This window comes from Condylura cristata, unplaced genomic scaffold, assembly GCF_000260355.1.
Source record: "Condylura cristata isolate star-nosed mole 26May11 unplaced genomic scaffold, ConCri1.0 scaffold00038, whole genome shotgun sequence".
Taxonomy (NCBI): domain Eukaryota; kingdom Metazoa; phylum Chordata; class Mammalia; order Eulipotyphla; family Talpidae; genus Condylura; species Condylura cristata.
The window spans coordinates 2,176,355-2,193,742 of NW_004567139.1; the positions used below are offsets into that span (position 1 = coordinate 2,176,355).

Sequence of the window (17,388 nt, forward strand, 5' to 3'; positions counted from 1 at the left end):
GAAGTTATGCCTTTTGAAGAAACCATTTAAAATTAAGGAAAAATTTTACAAACTCTGACCATTTCTTAAACATTAAATAAAGAGAAAGACATCCTTTTTTAAGTTTTGTATGTAAAAATGTTGTTAACAATCTGAACAGATTTTTATGGGTATCTTTAAAAGCTGCTATGATGAATTAATATACATATGACTAATTTAAGTCAAATTTAGTGTAATTAAGCTAGCATATTTTGCATGGCAAATAAGTCATGTGTGATAGCTCTTTAATGAAAAAATTTTGGCTGTGTTGATGTAGGTAATTCCATAGATGCTACACATTAGAGAAGTATGGCATATTGAAATAATTTTTGAAACAAAATATAGTTTACTGGTATTATAACAAAATATAACAAAATATAGTTTACTGGTATTTCTAACTTTTTGCTGTCATTTAAAGACAGAAAATTTTAGTTAAGATAGTAAGGTCCTCTGAGTGTTTATGATTATGAAGTATACTTATATAGGGCTGTGGAGGAATAAAAATCCTTTTCTTCAGAGAACAATAAAGAATCATTAAGTGGTTGTTTATTATACCATTTGCTTTCATTGTTGTATGAATTAATATTTAGTTTTACCATTTTACAAACTAATATGTCATGTCCTGTGTTGATTGAATACAATTATTGTTTACAAATTAATTTCTAACCACATGTTTGAATCATAATTCACTAACTTTTTATTTCAAGTTGAGCTCAGGCATAGAAAAATGAACGTTTGCTCTTTAATTCTTATCATAGCCAAAGCCATGAAGATTTTATAATTGCCTTAAGAATGAGACAAAAATGGCACAGCCTATTAACACAGCTTTTGTGCCGTACTTTGTTTTAACTTTGGAAGACAAATTAGAGCAGAAATAATTAAGTAGAATTAAATAAGAAAGTATTACATGTATACAATCACTATAAATATAAATAAGGTATTTTTATCAATGGAAACGTTTGTCAATAGCTGGTATTTCAGAATCGAATAATCTTTAGCTCAGGCATGAAAATTGAGCAGCTAGTAGCATTTTGTTCTGAGTTTAATGAAGATACTTGCTTTGTTCGCTGTATTCTTGGTGCAGTCTTGTGTTTGTGTTTCTGTTTGTGTGTGTTATGTAGAAACCAGTGGTTCAACTTCCTTAGTGTATGTGGCTTAGAAACCAGGGGTGAGCCCACTCAGATCTTGTTCAACCTATTGCAGGTCACTTGACATTTGAGGCAGTAGAGTTGTTTTGGTAAACTGAAGTTCACCATTGGGTTGGCATTATATTCAGCTTTTGTCATGTAAGATTGTATTTGGGAGAGTATAATCCAACAAATTCATAAAAGAAGAAGTTCTAGTAGGGCACTTGAATAGATGTAGTGGCCCAAATATAGATACCTGCCTTGTAGCAGAAAAACTTGCCTCCCAGAATTCTCTCAAGTAGTTCAGTGCAATGGAGAAAATATTTCAATACAAATTTTATGCTTTTCATTTAATAAATTGAATAAGACAGAAGAGACCCTAGCTCCCCAAGTATTTTTTTATGTGACCCCCCACATTTTCATCATAGCTTTTCTTTTCCTGGAAGGTCTTCACTTGTAAATATATTTCCTAGGAGGATTAATACATTGAATTAGTAGGACTTATTAGCACTGTCTGCTATTACATTAGCTAAGATTATTTTATGATTTTCTTAATGGTCATCACACATGGAAGATGTGGGAGGTGGCATAGAGAAAATTAGAAGGACTTGGGTTTTCTGGGATCCCTATCTGCTGTATCTGAACTGTCCCAGGATACAGGGGAAAGAACACCAGAGGGCACCAAGGGTCCACACAGGACCTTGAAGATGTCGTGACACGGTGGAGTACGACGGATAGACTTTGCCTTCCTCACAGTGCAGTCTAGAGAGTGGACCCTGGTAAATGCCATTAAATGTGAAAATAGTCAAAAACATTAGTCAACACAGTATGTGTGTCTAAATATGTACATTTATGGTTGAAATGTGGGAAGCTCTGGCAGTTACCAGAGTGGAGCTGGAAATATTTGAGGATGGAGACTTCTAGAAACCATGTTAGATCACATTTAATTTTAATTTTTACTTAGAATTAGATTTTTTAAATGGAATAGAGAAGAAAAACAAAACAACTTCTGTGTATGGTTCTGGATATCATTAACTGGTTCTGGCAACGTTCTCACTCAGTGAGGTCATGGAGGCCATGAGATCTGCATTCAGATCTTAAAAGTTCTTTAAAGAAACATTTTCTCCTGCGATCATGGCTTTCTGACTCTGTAATGTCTTAATGATATTGGGGGGATACTTAGTACATATATTCAATAGAAGAGTATAATTTCAATGAACTAAAATTATTTTACCAGACAAGCTCCTGTTTTTAGAATCATTATTAATTCATTTGGGATACATGGATGACTTGTTTCTAGAAATAAGTAAATTGCTTTTTGGAGTCACATTTTATATCGTATGCTTGAGAGTGTCACTTGTCACCATCAGTTCTTTAATTTTGAAAAATGTTGGATATATTTTAAATAGTCTCTAATACTTTAAATGTTCCACAAAATGAAAGTATAGAGAACTTTTAAAATCATTTTGAAGTTGGCACTAGAATATTATATTTTTAGAGAAGTTGGCCTAATGTGAAAACTTCGTAGTTTTACTAACTTGAACTTGACTTATCTTTCCCATGTATTTGTGAAAATGTCAGTAGTGAAACTTAGAACTTCAGTTTTTTTTTTGAGGAAGGAAGTGGTGCTTGAAGTTAGATTTGAGTAATAATTTGAAAAAATGCCTTTTTCAGCTTTACAATGAAATATTCCTCACAAAAAATATGGAAAATATAATAAAGAAAAAAAAAGAATATTATCTATGATTCCAACAGCTAAACACTACTAGTATTTCTTTTTAGTAATTTACAGTCTTAAGTGCACATACTATAGTTAATATTAGGGGTAGCAAAATTGTAAAATGAGATTTTTCATGTGTTTAAAAGTAATTTCTGCTTTGCTGATTTGAATAGACATTTTTATTAAAATCTAAAACATTTAAAATTGTGCATCTTTTAGAAATAATGTTGATTACTTTCATGAAGTTTTTAGTCTTACAGCAATTTTTTAATTGCTTCTATTATAATTTATACTTAGGGCCACTTATTAAATCCCCCCCCCTTTTTCTTCTTTGATTAAAGAAAGACAAAATAATTACTTCTAAGTGTTTTATGGAGGGTCAGACACATTTTAGAATATCTTGACATTAGTTTTGCTAACATTGCATCTGAGCTGCCTTAGAGACATCCTAGAGGAGAGAGATGTCAGGTGGACGGCGGGTGTACAGTGGTGCTTGGAGCACTGAGGTGAGTGAGGTCTTGGTTGAAGGGAGAAGTAAGGGAGTCCCCAGGGCATTGGTGTCACTGAGGTGAGGGCCTGGAGCAGTTGTCAGGGGAGAAACAGTTTGAGAGAGGAATGCTTTGAAGATTCAGGTTTGAATAGCCCCACCTGGAGAGGTAGAAGGAAGTGGGAATAAGCTGAGTCTTGGGAGCTGAGGGAGTGACTGTAGACTGCCTGCTGTTAGCAAAGCAGGTAACTTGATGAAACTAATATCAGGTGATCCAGTGACATGGAGGATTATATGTTATTGGATAATAGTCAAGCACATTGAATGACTAAAAACGAGAAGGGTTAGTGAGTGGAGAAGGCCAGTTGAATAATACTTGGGAGACGGGAGATTGGGTAGTGTTTGGAAGAATATGAATAAATGGAGCTTCTTTTAAAATGGGAGAAGACAGTAATTTTAAAAAGCCATTTGTAAATGAAAGGTTGAATCTAAATACTGGCAGTTTTTTCTTCCATAATGAGTCAAATATTTAGATTACTTTCTTTTTAAATTAGTATTTGTGAAAAATTCACTGTATGTAGTTTTATAAAAGGTAGGTTCATAGCAAAGAAATACTGTTTTCTTCTTACCAACCTACTTTCATCCCAGAGGCAAACCCTTTTGACTCTATAGTAGTTTTGTGTGGTATTTGCTTCTATTTTTTCTAAATATATATACATAAACAGCTATATTTATATATGCATATATAAAACTGGATATCTGTTGACTTCATGATTATGATTTTATCATTTATTTGCTTCTGGCAAATAATATGCAAATTCCTTTCTTGTTCTGTTGTTTCTCCTGGAGTTAATATACTTAGCTTTTTTCATTGCTTCATTTTCTTTGAACATGTGACCAAATCTTTATATCCTAAGTGACTGTTTAAAATACATGTCAAAACAGATTTCTGCTTTGTCAAAGCTCTTAGGTAATTTGTCAGTGCTATTTTTTTTTTTCCTTCCTGGAGACTTGTCTCCTGATTTAACTTATTCCTTTTTGAGTTGGTTCTTCGTTTTCCTGAGACCTCTCTGCATCTTTGGTAACTTCTTTTTCTTTGCTGCATGTTAAATTCTGTTTCTTGTATCTCAGGTATTCCTCTTTCTTGATTTCTACCTGATTTGGTGCCACTAAAGTTGGTACCCATCCTTTAGTACATACATGTACTGTGTAGTATTTTCAATCCCCTTGAGAATAAGCGCATAAGGTACTCTTTTTTTTTTTTTGGCTTTTAAATAGCTGAAAATGCCTTTATTTTACTATCAGATCTAATGAATAGGCTCAGCAATTGTGTGGTTTTTTTCTTAATATTTGTTCATCATTGAGTATTTAGACAGGATCAGTAGTCATAAGGATTTATTTTATGATAAATTTTATGCACCTGGAGTTGTTTCATTATAAGCTAGAGGTTAGTTTTAGAAGAAAATTATCATACAAAGAGGATGTAATTCTTCTGCCAAGTCTAGATATTCTTCATTATGTAAATTTTCCTCCACACCAAAAATCACTTTCAAGCATATAGGGCTTTTTGGTACTTTACGCAATAATTTATTTTTGCAACACTGTGCCTTTAAAAATACAGTATGATGAATAGAAAACTTGCCTCTGATTCATTGAGACATGCAACATGTTCTTGAATCTTAATATTTTATTTTTTTAAAAAGATTTATTTATGTACTGGGGTACAGGCCAGAGGTGCAGGAGAGGTGAGAGGCTTCACCAGAGACAGAGTGGGGAGCAGAAAAGGCAGACCGAAGAAGTACACTGTTGAAGGAAGCAGTGGGCGAGACATGGGAGGGGTCTGCTGCACCATGTGGGTCACCTCTGGGCCAGGGATGGAACTTGCACTGAAGTGGCTGCAGCTAGCTTACAGTGCTGTGCCCTAACCATTTGTGGCACCAGGGAGAGGCAATATCCTTACTATTTTTAAATTAAAACAAAAAACAAACAAACAAAAAACCTTCCTCTAAATCTCAATAGATCTTTTGAATAGAATGGGTAATAAAGTCAATTCTAGAGTGAGTTAAAAATTTATAAAATATTTGATTTTAAATATTTGATTTTTAGTTAAAAAATGTGGTCACCAGGGGGCCTCCTTGGTGGTACAAGGGGCTAAGCCTCAGCACTATGAAGCAATCTGCAGCCACAGCAGCATGATTTTGATCCCCGGCCAGGAGGTCACCCACATGGTGTGACAGACCTCTCCTGTCTCTCTGCTGCTCCTCCCAGCAGTGTATTTCAGTGGATCCTCCTGTTCTGCTCCCCACTCTGTCTCTGATGAATCCTGTTACCACCCCACACCTGGCCTACACCCCAGTTATTGTATGCGTAAAATAAAAATAATTTTAAAAAGTCATTCTTAAAAAATGGCCACTAACTTCAAACTTACATCTTTTAAATTTAATAACATTGAAAGTCAATTTTAATAGTAATTTGCAATATTTACTGTTACAGTGGAATTCTGATGCCCCCCAAAGGTTGTTTAATAATTATATCAGATACTAAAAATAATCATTCCTTTAAAAGCATTTCTGCTTTGCTTCCAAAAATAAAGGTAGCTGTAGTAAAATGTACAGAGGTTGAGGGGTATTAACACAAGAGTTAGAAGAGCCTGACTTTTATGCTTACTGAAGGTAAGCTAATTAAGCTCCAGATTTTGCTCTAATTTTTTTTTGGAAAAGTCAGTAAAAAGTATTCTTTTATTCCATGTGATTGCTTATTAAATAAAATACTTTCTAACAATATTTACTTTTAGATAATAATACACAACAGATCTTTTTACTTATTTTGATTGCGTGTATTCAAGTCACGATGATATGAGCTGTTTCATTTGTACATAGAATGTTAACTGAAGTGTAGGTTTTAGTTTCAGCTTTGTTGTGGGTGAAGTTGGGGACTTAAGTTTGTTGGTGCTAGACGTTGTGTGCTACCTGTTTTGTGTACATTACTGAGTCTGATTTCTCCAAATTCCCGAGAGGTGGAATTTTTATATCCATTTTCGAAGTAAGGGAAATGAAACTTAAGATATGAGCACAGGATTGAATTCTGATTATAAACCTTTGAACTTCAGTTTTCTTAACTATAGTGATAAAAATAGCAAACAACTACTAGTCTTTGTAGCTTCACTGTTTGAGTAGTTCAGAAGAAAATGTCCAAATTTCCCTGTAACAGGAAAATTTGGCACCGGCCAAGTAACTGAATCCCATTCCATTTTAAGTGTCCTCAGGCCTTTCTGAGGCCACCTCTCCCTTGTGAATGAATTCTGATCCCTGTTTCCAGCTTCTCTTCTCCTGCATCCTTCCTCTGTCTACTGGAATACTTCCATCATCATGCAAGTATATTATAATGACTGCTATTTAAAAAAAAAAAAAAGAATACAAAACTTGCCTCAACTCCATCTGCATTCCTTTCAGCAAAGCTGCCTCTGCTTCTCCTCTTTCTCTCTTGAGCTCATTCTAATCCTGGCCTCCGCCTTTGTCTTTTCTCTGGAAACAGCATATTGAGGTCACCATTGACATTCTTGTTGCTAAGGCCCATGCTGGTTGCCAATCCCTATTTTGCGCTTCCTCTTAGTAGCCTTGGACAGTTGCTGCTATTTCTCTCTTGAGATACTTTCTTGTGAAAACTCCCAAGAGTCCCACACTCTCCTGAATTCTTCCTTGTTTCATCAGTTCTTCCGTCTTAGTCTCCTTTTCTGTATCCCTCTCCTTTTCTGTCTTTAAATGTAGGCGTAGACCATCAGTCATTCTTCCAACTAGTTCTCTTTTATCTCTACTTGTTCTCTCTAGGTCTCATATAATCTTGAGACTTAAGTGTCATCTAAATTGTATTTTTTTGTTCCAGTCATCGCTTGAACTCCAAACTTAACATCTTTCTGTTCACTGGACCTTTCCACTTGGATGTCTACTACTGACTGTGTCTACTGATTTCTCAATTCTCAACCCAGATTTCTTCTACCCTTTCATACTCTACTGCCATTCCATCTAGCTTCAAAGGCAAGGAGTAATTTCTTCCTCTTAAATTCCACATCAGTAAATCCAGTCATCATTACAGTCACAATCAATAGTGAATCTGATCATTTTTACAGTTTCGCATTTACTACCCTAACTTGGCCTATCATCTTTTCTGTCCAGGCCTTACAGCAACCTTCTAACTGGTTCTCCTGTTCTCCTGCCTCTGCCTCCATAACATTCAAGTATATAGTGGAATTAGCTTGTATTGACTTGCTAGAGTCAAATCATGTGTATGTCTTCCAAAGTTCACTTTCAGTGACAACATGTTGGTAGCTTGGAATTGGCCATGGTGGGAGTTGTTAAGCCACAGAAATCAACAAACACTGTATTAGGTCCTCAAATCCCATAACCGTACACCCTATTCATGTGAATACTCCGTCAAAACTCTCTGCTGTCTTTTGATTCCAAGCATAAATCCAAAGCCTTTATGAAAACTTGTAAACCTTGTGATTTGTCTGTGTTGCAGCTTAGTAGACACTCAGTAGATCTTTGCTATATGGTGGACTTGAGATGTAGGTGGGTGTGCAGATGAATGAAAGAGTTGTTCTCTACCAACTTAGCTACTGCATGAGGCCAACACACATTTTTCTTTTGCAGCTTATGGAAGAGTTGCTCTTAAGATTGTCTGATTGTCCAAAATTTAAATTTACTTTTGAATTTCTAGAGCCTGAGCTACATGCCTACTTAGATGTAAAAATATATTCCAAAGTTAAATGCAAGTGACTTTCAGTTTCTGTTATAATTTTTTCTTGGCAGTGTGACTTCTTGTATTTGTTTTTGAAGTGTTTATCGAGATAAAGTTGGCTTACATGATTGTAACTTTGCAGGTTATAGGTTTAAACCTCTACAAATGTGTATTTTCACCACGTTCACTGCCAGTGCCCCAATAGTTACATTTTAAGTTAAGCATATTTTTAAAGAATATTTTTTAGAAACACATAATTACCAAATGGAGTGGTTTGAACTTAAAAGCTGATGCTTAGGAAACGTGTTTGTATATGGCTTTGTTGTAAGATTACTTTAAACCAGAAATAACTAGGCCTTTATTTTATGGTAGGTGTGCTAACTGCTTGAATTGTTTTTGGTAGGGTTGTTGCATCAGATTTGGTAACAGTGGTGTGTTAAATGCTCATACAGTAGAACGATAATGGTTATCACATGTATTTCTCAACTTTTACATATGTGTTTTAAAATAACAATGTCAATATTTTGATAATCAGATGTTATTAAGATGTTAATAAGTATAAATAAGAAATACTATCTTCTTTTCTAGGGTATATTTCAGAAATCGCTGGGTAAAGACTGTCCACCCAGTCGTGCATCAGTACTGTTTGATCTCAAGCGCACATTCCACCTTTCAGATGCCACAGAAAGAAGATATTCTTAAGCACCGAGTGGTTGTGGTTACATTGAATACTTCCCAGTACCTCTGTCAGTTGGATCTGGAACCTGGTATGCCAAATCAGGACACACGTGGAGTGTCTCTAAATGCCGAGGGCTTCCGCGGTCAGTTTAGTCTAGGGGTTGGCAAACTAGAGTGTGTAAGCTGCTTTTGTAATAGAGTGGTGTTGGCTAGAACACAACCATACACATTTATTTACCTATTAACTGTTCATGCTTTTATGCTGTAACAGCTGAGTGAGTAGTTGCAGCAGAGGTTATATGGCCTACAATGCTTAAAATATATACTGTTTGACCCTTAATAGTTCAGGCATTTTAGTGACTACTGTTCTATTTGTTATTTAATTGATCAGGTGTATTTACTTACTACTGATCATGTGCAAAATTCAAATTTGACACTTGGGGTTATTAATGATTTTTCCTAAGTTTTTGTTTTAAAGTATTTTTGTGTTCTATAGCATAGAGACAGCAATCATGATAGGCTTTTTATGATATGCTATTAAGATTATTATGTGTAAGTACAGGAGCCATGTAAACTCAAACTAACATTTTGGGAAGATAGAAGGTGACAAATTTTTCTGATAAATATGCAGAACTGAACCGTCAGAAAGTGATACCACTTTAAGGTAGCTGCTTTGGAAGAATATTCATTTATTACTGCCATATTCTAACGGTCGGCATTGTGCAACACTTTTTTACTCTCTCCTTTTGGAATTGCTTTCAGAGCAGATGACAAATTCTTTTGAACATCTGAGTCCCTGAAGGTAGAGACTGTTCTCCTCACCTTGTATTCTTGGCACCTGGCCCAGGGTATAGACACCTGGAGGCTCTTGATAAACCTCTGTTTATCTCAAACGAAGGAATAGTGGCCACGCTTTTTTTCCTGGAGGGTAGATTTAAATTTTAGAAAAGCATCCAAATCTTTCTGAGACATGTCTGTGAGCTAGGTGGGTGAGCAAACTGAGCAGTGCCCATTAGGGGTAAAAAGAAAAAGAGAGACATGCTTCTCCTCTAATGAGACTTATTTTCTTGTGCATGCAGCTCATAGCTGGCTGGTGAGGGCAGTTACAAAAGCAGTTTCAAAAAATGTTTTGAACAGTGGCTGTATCATTGGAGTGAGTTATATTTCCTTCCAAGTGACTTCTTTGAATGAAACAACACTTATTTGAAATGTGAATTTTGGTATGTTTATTTAACAATTAGTCTTACTACTTTGATTGTACTGTGCTTATTCGCCACCTCATAAACAGTATAGCTTTATGAGAAAATTTAAAAAAGTGGTTCAACTTACAGAAAGACAACTGTACTTTATTCTGGGTGTTGTTCTTACTTTATTCATTTAATTCTCATGTCAACCCTGTGGAGGATTATTTTACAGAGGAGAAAATCAAAACTCAGGCCACGTCAGTTAGATGGATGAATTGAAGTTACTAGCTTAAGCAATAGCTGTAGGAATTTCTTGACTTTACCCACTTCCTGATTCAAACCTACCTCTACTTAAAATGTATCTAATGAAAACATAATTTGTTCATTAGTGTCAGTTTTTTCCCACTTTGATCCTTTGTTTATGTAGTCATCTTCCTTAGTGAGCCTCACAGAACAAAAAGCACAAATTCTCTCCAACAGGAAAAAAAAATTGATGTTTCTTAATTTTGCTTGGGCCACTATTGGTAAATAGACAGCAATTATTGGTAATTGTAATGTCATCCATAGTCATTAGTAGCTGTGATGATGGTTATTATTAATAAGATTTAGAAAAAACCAACCTAAACACAAGTTGCTTTAGGACATTGCAAGTGGTAGTTTAGAACTTGATGTTCATAGAGTTTGGGATGCAAGTGGATGGGTTCTTGGTAGATGTGTGGAGGCTGATGAGACCATAATGCCAGGGGGCTCTAGATTGTTCCTTCCCAGGCTCGTGAGAGGAGTGTCCCTTCTTTCTACCTCGGTGAGCTGGCAGTAGGGGCCACGAGCAAGGACGTTTTGCCTCTTGTCCACTTCTTAGGGGGAGTGGACTTCCTGCCCTTCTGCACAGGTTCCCTCGCCCTAGAGCAAGTTATCTGCGCGCAGACATGGGACGCCTCTTGCTAGAGGTGTTTTTCTTCACGTGTATGTGTTATCAGGCTGGTGATTTCTTTCCAGAAAGGGCAGATAAGGCCTTAGACTAAAAATATAACCTCTCCATAACCTAAATAGTTAAAATTGTACTTTTGCTAGTCCATACACTTTGTTTTCAAAGTTGGGTTATAACTTTCTCCATTATGTTAGTTTTTGGATATGATACCTTCATTTTTTGCATTCTGATATGCATACTTGGGCTAAAGTCACTTATAAACTACCATTGTTTTTTAGGTGTTTCACCACCTACATATTGAGTCGCTTTGGGCTTATTATCAGTGTTTAGTTACCAGATCTTTTTGTTGAAAAGCCATTCTTATATTTTCAAAAAATTTCTATATATACTGACTCAGCTGTTAGTCTTAGGGCCCTTAGCATCAGATGCCATATTCATATCTATAATTATTGAGTGAAATTCCTTTTATCTCTTTTTTTAAATGATGACTAAAATTGGTGATTTTCTAAATTGAGGAGTGGCATTAAAGTTATTTATGACTCTTAAGTTAGTACACTAAATCCTCTCCTTAGTAGAAAAAAGCAACTACTCCTACCTTTATTGCTGCTGTATTATGCTTTACTGTGTTTACACTCTGTTTTGTAGGGTTTTTTACGCACATTCTATTAGATGAAGCTGCTCAGGCCATGGAGTGTGAAACCATTATGCCTCTAGCATTAGCAACTAAAAACACTCGGATTGTTTTGGCTGGTGACCACATGCAGGTAAGTATCCTCTGAGTCATCATTGTGAAGGGGACTTTTAATTGTATTTTAATGTTTAATATTCTATTTCCTAGAATATTTGACAAAATTGTGCGTGTGTTACATTTTAAGTACTTCAACTATTTCTGTATTAATAGTGAAAAATATTGGTATTTCTGAAGGAAAATTATTATTCTACCACTTTTGTCTTCTTTGCTTAGTTTGTAATCAGTGTTAACACTTTCCATGTTTATTAAAGTCTGACATAATGGCAAGTACTATTTCAGTAATTTCAAGGATGCAACCTATTGCACTCTGGGGGAGTCAAATCAGTTTTTCATCAATATGGATCAACAACAAAGTGGTGAGCTGGCTATATTATGCATATTTGATTTTCTTTTAGAATTCCCCAATTCCTGCTGCTAAATTTTATTTTTATGAAGGATTGATTTTTCTCTATCATAAGAAACAAAGTGCTTTATCAAAAATAGTCAAAATCTCAAAGAACATGTCTGATTTTTATATATTTAAATACCTTTGTGTTTAAAGAGAAATACATATTTTCTGTGAAAATATCATTTTAGAAAGTTATAATTTGAAGTGTTTTTTCTTTTCTATTGGTTCATTGTGTCTGCTTCATATCATAACTTAAGGCAGCCAAGAAAGAGTTGACTGCAGAGGAACTAATTCTGTGATTGTTTCTTTACTAAAGATTGTTTAACTTTGTTCTAAAGGCATAATGAAGAAAGACTCCTTATAATTTAAGGGAGGAAAGGGTTGTTTTGCTAATTATTAAAAATAAAATTTTTATTCATGAACTGCCTATGTAGCCAGCTCACCACTTTGTTGTTGATCCATATTGATGAAAAACTGATTTGACTCCCCCAGAGTGCAATAGGTTGCATCCTTGAAATTACTGAAATAGTACTTGCCATTATGTCAGGATAGCCCTGCATTCCCGTCTGTGTGGAACTCTAGGTTAGTGTTTATATCCTGAAATAAAGATTAAGATTTTTAATGTAGCTCTTTAGAGCATGAAAATTGTTCTTGGAAAATACTTTTGATTCTGTTTACTTAGCATTCAGCCTGTTGAGGTTCAGTACATTAGAAGTGTCTGTGTGGGTTTTTAGTAAGTTAAAAAATGCTGTTTGTATATTTAGCTAAATCTTCTCTCTGTGTTTGTCTGTTACAGCTCAGTCCTTTTGTTTACAGCGAGTTTGCCAGGGAGAGAAGCCTTCACATTTCGTTACTTGATCGACTCTATGAGCATTACCCTGCTGAGTTTCCGTGCAGGATCCTCCTCTGTGAGAACTACCGCTCCCATGAAGCTATCATCAAGTAGGTGATAGCTCGCTGGGTCACACGTCCAGTGGTCTGGTGGGAGGAACTCAAAATGGCACTTTTTTTTATAGGGGCCACATTATTCTTAACAGGTTAGATGGTTTCCCTTGTGTTGCAAATTAAGTTTAATTTATGTCTCTGAAAGACCACTTCAGAAGTCAGAGCTGTAATTTTTCATAACTTAGGGCCATTTTGGAAACTAGAACTTTGATTCTACTAGCTATGCCATATTTTTCTACATTTTAACATAGATGTAAAGCTATACAATATAAATAAAACCACTGACAGGCTACTACATTATGACTTGCCTGTATGTGTATATGTGTTATACGAGGAATCCATATTAAAACAAACAGAAAAGCTAAAAAAAAAACAAACTAAAATCATTGTGACAGAAAATAGATTGGGGGTTACAAAAGAGGGGATTCTTGGGATGGGGTGGGGGGTGAGTTCAGCCACATGGGTATAGGGGATCAGGAGGTATTAGCTTCCAGTTACAAAATATCAAGGAGATGTAATGTGGCATGGGGACTGTAGTCAATAATAGAACATTATAAAATTGAAAGTTGATAAGAAAAGATATTAAATAGACTATATACTATGATGGCCCTTTCACAATATTACAAATGCTGAATCATAAAGTTGTAGATCTAAAATGAAAGAAGAGTTGTATGTTAGCTTTGAGTCAGATTGCAGTAACAATGATTTTGTTAGTCACATGAAAACCATGTTAGGTTCTCTGATGACAATAGGATAGGTTTAAAAATAAACATAGGGTAAGTAATGACTTTTATCCGTATGTCAAATGTCTCTTTCTTGTTGCCAGTCATTGGCGGCATCAGTGACGCATCAAATACTAGGTAATAGCTTTAGCAGAAGACTCTCTGTTTCACAATTGAAGATTTGAGTGTCTTAGTTGCATGCATTATTTCTTAAGTTTATATATTTGTGTTTGTATGGCTGTGATCCATAAAAATAAAACTACATTTCAGCCAAGAAAATATACTGGCTAGCAAATTCCTCATCAAGCAAGACTCTCAGTTAGCATTGAACTGTCACCATCTTTTTCTTCCTGCCTTACTAAGTCCATTTAGTGGTGGTACCCCAGGAGCCTACTATCTTGCTATTTATTGATGGGGTTGATTTTAGAGAAAATCTTGGCCTCGGAGGTATTAGATGTTTGTATTAAAATTAGTCATGAGTCAGAAGCAGCATTATGAAAATTGCCTGATAATTTTTCCTTATTGGTGAAATTAACTTTGATGCTAGGTCACTCTTTATTTTTGTCTTTTTTCTGCAGTTACACCTCTGAGCTCTTCTATGAGGGCAAACTCATGGCCAGTGGAAAGCAACCAGCGCACAAGGATTTCTACCCACTGACTTTTTTTACAGCACGAGGGGAAGATGTCCAAGAAAAGAACAGCACAGCTTTTTATAATAATGCAGAGGTACTTAGTTCTTTTTCCGAACTCTGAACATTTTTGTTGTTACATAGGCTGGTGTTGTTGAACATTTATTTAAAATTTTGGGTCAACATTTTATTGTGTATTGACCTAATTTACCTGAAAATAATAGGTGCAGCCTATTCTCTCATTTATAACTTTGATTTGTTAAGGTGCTTCTTCTGCAGGAAATGAAAACTTTGATGTACGGTCACATTTTGTCCTGTGACCAAACACGAAAGGTGTGACCTTGTTTTTTGTAAAGCCGCTATTATTTCCATATATGTTGCAATTATTGGTCATCTAAAATAGGCAATGATTAAATTTTATGGTGTATACGCAAGTGAGGCTTTGTTGTAGATGACATCAATTGCTGAACCCTGAACACCCAAGGGTGACACAGACTGGTGCCAGTGCTGCTGTCTGTCCGGCACGACGACTTACTTGGTCTCCGCTAGTGTCGGATTTTATCAGGTCAGAGAGACTGTTGGTAGGATAAGGCCAGGGGGCAGATAAAAACCTGGTACAGTCTCTTGAGGCCTACAGGCCACAGACCCTGGGCATCAGTTCTGACCATCGCCATAGCAGGGAGCTGTGTTCAGGAAACGTGGAGGGGTGGTGTGTGCTAGGCCACTGGGGACTGGTCTTGATGGGCAGTCTCCATCCCATCTGCCCTGAGGCCCAGGCTGTCTGCATTTTATTTGCTAAGACATAGCTTTTATTGTGTATTAGCTTATCTTCATTTTTACAAATTGACCAGGCCTACAAGAAGTCTGAAAAAAATCCTTGCCAAAAGTTAAGAAATTTGTCATCTTACTTCATCTGTGCCATTCAGTTTTAGGAAAAGATAAACTTTTTTTTTTAACGATTTATTTATTTATGCTTACAGAACTGGGGTACAGGCCAGAAGTGTGGTGGGTGAGAGGATTCACCAGAGACAGAGTGGGGAACAGAACAGGCAGATGTATTGAAATCCACTGCTGAGGGGAGCAGCGGGAGAGACAGGAGAGGTCTGCTGTGCCATGTGGGTCAGCTCCCTGGCTGGGGATTGAACTCGTGCTGCAGGGGTTTCTGAGAGCTTCATAGTGTGGTGCTTTAACCTGTTGCACCACCGGGGAGAGCCTCGAACAGATAAACTGTCAATGTTGAAAATGCTGACCAATAACTCCAGGGCCTCTTTTCTTACTTCAGGTTGGAAACCACTGGCTTGGAAATGAGGAAACCAGCTGCGGAGGGGGTCACAGGGCTGCCAGGGGAGTCAGGCCTGAGATGCAGACGTCTTGGTAGTCTTGAGACACCAGGCGTCAGAGCTGAGCCCTAACATTGGTCCTGTTTTAGGGTTGATGTTCTCATTCAACATGGGCTTATTGTTCATGGCGACATGGGTATTTCCTAGGAACCGATAAGCCAGAGAACAGATAAGTTGCATTTTCCTGGACTGTCAAGATTTGAGGGGTAAAATTCACTTTTCATATAAAAAATTGCCTATAAAGATAGATTTGTATAACCTTCAAATATCGAGCAGATAATTGAAGAGCAATTTCAGGCCATGTGGTGGGGAACCAGACCGCCATTGTTCATTTACTTCTTCAGCCCCATGAGTGTTGCCACAAACAGCTGTGGGACACTCGCCCCAGGGGCTTCTTTTACAAGGGCTGAAAATGGACCCTTATTCACTGCAGCTGATGGGGAGCCTTTGGATTAGGTGTAGAAACTTTGGTTACCGTGACAGGGTTTCCCAAAGTTTTGAATGTCAGTATAGTCATATTTGGACAGTGCCTTGGATTTTTTTTTTTTTTTAAAGATTTATTTATTTGTTCATACAGAACTGGGGTACAGACCAGAGGCTCAGGGGTGGTGAGAGGCTTCACCAGAGACAGAGCGGGGAGCAGAACAGGCAGATGGAGGAAGTACACTGCTGAGGGGAGCAGCGGGCGGGCCAGGAGAGGTCTGCCACGCCATGTGGTCACCTCCGGGGCAGGCGGGAATCGAACTCATGCGGAAGTGGCTTTAGTTTCTCAGTGCTGTGCTTTAACCCGCTGCGCCACCAGGAGGGCCGTGTGCCTTGGATTTTTTGAGATGTGTTTTGTGTTCTAGAACATGCAGAGCATCAGGTAGCACCTGTTACTTCAGCAGGAGAAGTGAGACCTTTTCTTTTGTAAAGGTTCTGACCCTGGGACAGCGTTGCAAAGTTCAGATGACATTGTGAGCTTGAAAACATTTTGGATTTTATCGTGAACATAATATAGTTTTATACAGTGTTACAATCAAAAGGACCTTGAAACAGAAGATGGACTTAAAATTAAAATTAAGGAACCTTGAACTGAAGGCGCATAACATTTTTGTTTCATATAACTGAGTTTGTCCAGGGAACTTTATTTTTTATGTGCTTGCATATCACTTGAACTTTTGCCTTTCACATGCTTAAAATAGTGGAATGAAAGAGACTGAGAAAAATCATGTTTTTTTCCCCCCTTAATTCTGTATTGATATCCCACAATAATGAAATGGTCCCACTATGATGCCAAATTAGAAAAAAGGAAAGAATTTAAACACCAAACACCAAAACATGATTCTTTGAAAAATTCGATCTAAAGAGAAGAGCTATGGGAATAAATAACTATAAAATAATATAAATGAGAAGTAGACATTTGTATAGGTATAAAAAAATGAATGAATCCATCAAGTTGTGACCTAGAAGAGAATATGATTTTGCTTCATATGTTTTAGGGCTCTGTTGTATGTATGTTTATAATTTTTAATCTACCTGATACATTGTTTTTTTATCATTATAAAATGTTCCCCTTTATCGCTAATAACTTTTTTCTTTTAAAGTCACTTTAAAAGAAAAAGTGACTTTATATGACCAATATAGCCACTTATGATTGCTGTTTGCAGAGTGTCTCTTTTTTCCACCCTTCATCCAATGTGAACTATTTAGTGTTTCTCCTGCAGTCCCTATCACTGCATTCCTTTTTTTTTT

The 17,388-nt window shown here is 36.5% G+C and overlaps 1 protein-coding gene across 1 annotated transcript in view; it reads left to right on the forward strand.

The window, feature by feature from the left end:
- The window catches only part of HELZ (helicase with zinc finger), a 138,480-nt gene that overhangs the window by 69,439 nt on the left and 51,653 nt on the right, over positions 1 to 17,388 (forward strand). Inside the window, exons 18-21 of the mRNA XM_004693451.2 lie at positions 8,678 to 8,856; positions 11,525 to 11,643; positions 12,815 to 12,960; positions 14,264 to 14,411. Of these exons, the coding sequence (XP_004693508.1) occupies positions 8,678 to 8,856; positions 11,525 to 11,643; positions 12,815 to 12,960; positions 14,264 to 14,411 (592 nt within the window). The remainder of the gene's footprint in view (positions 1 to 8,677; positions 8,857 to 11,524; positions 11,644 to 12,814; positions 12,961 to 14,263; positions 14,412 to 17,388) is intronic.